Source organism: Lolium rigidum, chromosome 2, assembly GCF_022539505.1.
Source record: "Lolium rigidum isolate FL_2022 chromosome 2, APGP_CSIRO_Lrig_0.1, whole genome shotgun sequence".
Lineage (NCBI taxonomy): Eukaryota > Viridiplantae > Streptophyta > Magnoliopsida > Poales > Poaceae > Lolium > Lolium rigidum.
Genome location: NC_061509.1, coordinates 202671597 through 202677666, shown reverse-complemented (window position 1 = coordinate 202677666; position 6070 = coordinate 202671597). Strand labels below are relative to the sequence as shown.

Here is a 6070-nt window from a genome sequence, read left to right as displayed (position 1 = left end):
ATTACCGCAAAGTCACAGTTCCCATGTAGTATGGTACCTTCATTTGTTACGCGATGTTTAGGTTCTAGGTACTTACTGATTATATTTGGATGTACACCGGAACTAATTGGCAATTTTTTTTGAAATTAGCTAAAGCAGTGCTACATATTTGATTGTTTATGTTATAGATTCCAGGTTGAATCAGATTCATCTATAGCTTAGTACTGATGATTGTGCTACCATACGCGTGTTCCTTTTAGGACTTCTACTGGCTGGCAAAATTATTATTGCAATTAGCTAGCACAATGCTACATATTTCATTGTTCTGATATAGGTTACATGCCAAATTTGATTCACATGTATATGTTTGTACTGATAATTGTGATACCGAGTTCCTCATTTTGTTAAATAAATTGGGATTTCAAGTAGATTTTGTATCTTTGAATAATTGCTTCAGATTCTAGCTGATATACCTATGTCTAATTTTTTTCATAAATCAACCCTACCGGTGCTTACAACCCACTTGAATTGACCTACTTCTAGATGTGGTCTAATTAATCCGTTGATATCCACTAAAATACGCATCCACAGCTGGCCCTAAAGGAGACTGACCTATATGTTTGGTCGTGTAAATATATTCAGGTTCTACAAACATACCAGTGAAATGGAGGGTTGTGCTAAGTGTTTTTATGGATACAGATACAAGTTACTCTCATATTTATGATTTTTTCCTTTGAGATAGCTTAGATTTACTGAAAATTCATATAATCATTTACAAGTGAGATTTGGGAAAATTACTAATCATTTGCAGCTTTGGGATCAGCCCATGCCACGACAGAATCTGATTGCACGTTGTTGGACTTGGATCCTTCCCTATAAAAATAGGTACAATCCTCCTATCCGTTGGTCCAATGACTGTCATATGTGGAACTTTTAGACTGCATATTTATATTTCATGAAACAACAAAATCAGCCTACAAGACTATTATTTTTGGTTTTTAATACCACACAAATGCCATGAGAAGGTAACCTCACTGATGGTTGGATTTTACACTATTCGGTCCTAATTATTCTGTCCTACAAGTACAATCAAGGTGAATGGTTATAATTTTGTATTGGAAAAGTTACTATGAAATTCAAATAATAGTTCCCTGAACACCAGTTATTATCTCAAATTGATTATTTAGGATATTTTTTCAAGAAGAGCAAATTCAGAACTTCCGCATATTATTTCTGAGAAATTTCCGTCATATAAACTAACGCTGTAAATGTTGTAATTCTCTGAACCCTTATATCTTTTAAGAAACCATTGCTCTTCTCTGTAACTTAAGGGTAGTTCTATTTCACACTGATGCTTCTCTGTATTATGATCAGGATTTTTGTTGAAGGCTTGGCCACAGTAGTCATTCCATCGCCTTTCAAAGAAGATAGAGATTTACTTAATTTTTTCAAACGACCCGTTTCCTACAAGTACAATCAAGGTGAATGGTTATAATTTTGTATTGGAAAAGTTACTATGAAATTCAAATAATAGTTCCCTGAAATATCTCAAATTGATTATTTAGGATATTTTTTCAGGAAGAGCAAATTCAAGCTTGAACTTCCACATATTACTTCTGAGAAATTTCCGTCATATAAACTAACGCTGTAAATGTTGTCATTCTCTGAACCCTTATATCTTTTAAGAAACCATTGCTCTTCTTTGTAACTTAAGGGTAGTTCTATTTCACACTGATGCTTCTCTGTATTATGATCAGAATTTTTGTTGAAGGCTTGGCCACAGTAGTCATTCCATCGCCTTTCAAAGAAGATAAAGATTTACTTAATTTTTTCAAACGACCCGTTTCAACATTTCACTCTAATTTAAATCTCATTGTGCTTTTAAGTTGATATTGCACCACATGAGAAACACAAAGCCCCAAAATAATCCAACCATTTTCCTTCGTCTTACATAGTTCAGTGCCATATGTCTTATTGTCTTGTGCCTTGTTATGCAGTGCTAGAGCCACAACAACTGAACTTCATGAATGACCCACTTCTTGTTCATGATTTTGCTATGCAGTTTGTGCCTTGTAGCCCCTGATCGTACATCAACAAACACGAATCCTAAAGCCATGGTTCTGGAAGGCTCGAGGCCCATCCGGTGCTCTCCAGAACCTTCTAAACCCTTGTCCATCCCCTTCCCCAAGAAAGCCCTTCCTTCAAAACCCCCTCCATTCCGCTCCTCCTCCTTCTCAGTCACAAGAAACCAAAATCACAGGCGCGCGCGCGAGAGAGAGATCCATGGCTTCCGCCGTCGCTAGCAGCTGTCCCGCCCTGGCCAACGTCAAGAAGATGCTCGCCGAGCCGTCGGCCACCGGTGCGCCCGTTGCCTACTGCGCGCTCAGCCCGGCCGCCGTCCGTCGCCTTTGCAGCACCCAGGGCAAGGAGGCCCGCCGCTCCGACGACGACGATGACACTGACACCAACGGCGAGTACAAGGATGCCGACGCCGTGGGCCGACGCCGTGCTCGCGAAACCGACCGGCCCAGCTTCTTCTCCCACGGTATGCGTCGACCTCGCCTTTCCTGCGTTCGTTCCTGTGAATATTGTGGGACAAATCCGTCAACTTTTTCTTAATTTTTCAGATGTGTTCGACCGGTTCGGCGCGCCGACGAGCCTGGGCCGTCTGCTGGGTCTGATGGAGGACGCAGTCTCTGCTTCTGGTCCGAGCGGCCTCTCCTCCGCGGCGTGGCGCGGGTGGCCGGTGGCGAAGGAGGACGACGAGGCGGTGTATCTGAAGGTGCCGATGCCGGGGCTGGGGAAGGGACACGTGAAGGTGTCGGCGGAGCAGAACAGCCTGGTGATCAAGGGGGAGGGCGAGAAGGATGCCTGGGACGGTGACAAGGACGACGCCGCGGTGCCCAAGTACAGCGCCCGCATCGAGATGCCCGCCAACGCGTTCAAGGTGGACAAGATCAAGGCCGAGATGAAGAACGGCGTGCTCATGGTGACCGTGCCCAAGCTCAAGAAGACGTGTTCCAGATCGCCATCGAGTAGGTAGCTAGGGAGACGGATCGATCGAGAGAGGAACGGTGCGGGTGGAGTTGAGAGATGCCTTGTTGATGTTTTAGCTTCTGTGATCGTCTTGCGTAGCTCTGATCGAGTGGTGGTGAAGTTGGTCAGGAACTTTGTTGATTTCGAACTGCTTTGGTGGTGAAATTGGTCATGAACTTTGTTGATTTCGACTTGATGAACTGCTTTGTTGGTGAAATTGGTCAGGAACTTCGTTAGTTTCCTCATGCGTTAGCGATAGATGTTACTGATCGTTAGTGCTCACTGTTGTGTGAATTGTGAAATGCTTCCCTTTATCCTGGAAGAAAAGTAACTGTACAAGTTTGCGGTTGAGGCGTTTTCTTGAATCTTGATCACAATTTACGAGCTGGCATATAGCGGTGGTGAAATGGGTCATCAATTATGTTGATTTCTCTGCAGATAAAACACTTGGGCCTGTGAGTTCTAAATTTTGCAGTGATAAACCAAAATGAAATTAATGTACTTGCACCTGTATATTCATGATGATAGTGATACGCAGTTGTGCTTACAGTATGATTTGCGGTTTCTAGCTGTTGCACAAATTACTTCTGGGGCAATGTGAAGCTAGAGATTTTGGTGACTAGCTAAACCACTGAATTTTAGTGGTGATGAGCCATTGGATCTTTTCATTTACTGAGCTATGCATTTGCCATGTATGCAACTCGGCAGTGTTCACCTTGGAAGCAGGGAAATGCAGTGCTTTGATCATATCAGGTGAGCCTTACACAACACTACATCACCATAGGCAGCTGCTATTTGTTCATATGAACCGAGTGAAAGTTCTTTTTTTTTCTCTTGAATTCACACAGTGCAGATTCCTTTCCTTTCTCAAGGTATTTTTCCATGAGAGCTCAAAGTTGTTCCTATTAATTTTATTTGATAGATTTTTCATTTTGGAGATATTCATTCATTGTTTACACACTGAAATTAGTGTTATTTTAGTTTTTATTTATGATCTTGCAAGATAGTTCTCCAAAAATGAAGGTATACACATACTCTGAAGATTACTGATGTATGCAGCAGCCATGTGAAGTGTTGTTTTATCTTATCACATACTCTGAAGGTGTTCTCTAATGTGTTGTGCTCCGTTTATTTTATCATTTTTATGATGACAGAATTTAAAATCCATATTGTTATTCTCCTAAAATAATTTGTGTATGAACATATTAAATTCTTTTATACAATAGGAGTTTTAGCAAAAATATAATAATTGGTGCCCATGATCAATTGAGCCTATATCTTTGGGGGACTTCAAAACTCTTCTCCACTTAGTCTTCCCTTCAAATTAGGAGTGCATGGCATACACAATCATACACACATGATCTGATGGTAATTTATCAAGTATAAGCGCATACATATTTTATTATCCATATGTTCATGAATACATACATATTACTGTTATATACATTGTTAAAAAATATTTTTATATACATTATTAATCTTTAGGCCGGACAGTTGCTCAAATGCCAACAAAATTAATTTCAGATTTCTTACCTTTTTCAGGTCATGATCCAAAAAAAAAATAATCGTGTCGTCGGTATACTGCAGAATAGACAGACCCCGATTGACAAGGTATTAACTTGTCAATGCCTACAAGTAGTAGACTAGGGTTTCGTTGGATGTAGAGGGCAAGTAGATCTCGAAGGTTCCAGCCGAAAAGTACTCGACGATGTAAAAGCTAGGGTTTGTGAAAACAATGATTCGATCCTTTCTTTGTCCCTCGACTCCCCTTTATATAGGAGGTGGAGCCGAGGGATTCGTGATACACAAGTTTACAGAGTCCGGGAGGGTTTCTAACCCGTCCCGCAAGATTACAAATAACGCTTCCTATTACAACTCTAGCTTTACTTAATAGTATTTTGGGCTTCCGAATCTTCTTATCCTTCGGGTCGTGGGCCTTCAGTAAACCCCGGGTACGTTATTCGACAGGCCCATTGGGGATGCCTATGTCAGTAGCCCCCGAGATTTTGTTTGAATCGTAGAGTCAAGTAAAATCTCCACCTTTATATTTATTCGATAACTCTGAACTTTATCACATATCTTTGCATATGAATTTCTATATTGTACATGGATAATGGTAGTTGGGGCTAGTTCATCTGACGGATCAGGTACTAGTTAACTGCTCTAGTGGCAATCCGCACAAACCTACTTCAAAATCACGTCCCTGGACATGATCTCGGGATACTGGTGAAAACTTCGACAGGTGCCTGATACGTCTCCGACGTATCGATAATTTCTTATGTTTCATGCCACATTATTGATGATATCTACATGTTTTGTACATATTATATGTCATTATTATGTGTTTTCCGGAACTAACCTCTTGACGAAACTCCAGAAAGACTCCATGGGCGCCGCCACCGTCGCGAAACTCCAATTCGGGGGACAGAACTCTCTGTTCCGGCACCCTGCCGGGACGGGGAATTGCCCCCGGAGCCATCTCCACCGCCATCTTCACCGCCATCGCTGCCTCCACGATGAGGAGGGAGTAATCCACCCCCGAGGCTGAGGGCTCCGCTGTAGCTATGTGGTTAATCTCTCTCCCATGTACCTCAATACAATAATCTCATGAGCTGCTTTACATGATTGAGATTCATATGAGCTTTGTATCGCTACTAGTTGTGTGCTACTCATGTGATGTTAAAGTAGTCTATTCCTCCTGCATGGTGTAAAGGTGACTAGTGTGTGCACCGTGTGGTTCTTGTCGTAGGCTATGATCATGATCTCTTGTAGATTGTGGAGTTAATTATCATTATGATAGTATTGATGTGATCTATTCCTCCTTCATAGTGTAATGTGGACGAGTGTGTGCGCTATGTTAGTTCTTGGTTTATTTTGCAATGATCTATTATGCTCTAAGGTTATTTAAATATGAACATCGAATGTTGTGGAGCTTGTTAACTCCGGCATTGAGGTGCTCTTGTAGCCCTACACAACGACTGGTGTTTGTCATCCAACAAGAGAGTGTATGTAGCACATATGAGAAAGAGTTATTTATTATGCGATCAATGTTGAG

General features: G+C 41.5%; 1 protein-coding gene across 1 annotated transcript; it reads left to right on the top strand.

The window, feature by feature from the left end:
• Positions 1–2262: 2262 nt before the first annotated feature.
• Positions 2263–3034, top strand: LOC124690477 (26.2 kDa heat shock protein, mitochondrial-like). Its single transcript, XM_047223863.1, has 2 exons — positions 2263–2524; positions 2607–3034. Exons 1-2 carry the CDS (start codon positions 2263–2265, stop codon positions 3020–3022), a joined length of 678 nt encoding a protein of 225 aa, XP_047079819.1. The 3' UTR covers positions 3023–3034.
• Positions 3035–6070: the final 3036 nt, after the last annotated feature.

What these genes read in the sequence shown, in the direction of transcription:
- LOC124690477 (XM_047223863.1), top strand. Translation starts at nt 2,263, where the DNA reads ATGGCTTCCGCCGTCGCTAGCAGCTGTCCCGCCCTGGCCAACGTCAAG. An exon ending in GCCCAGCTTCTTCTCCCACG is followed by an intron (nt 2,525 to 2,606) that starts GTATGCGTCGAC and finishes TTAATTTTTCAG; the next exon opens with ATGTGTTCGACCGGTTCGGC.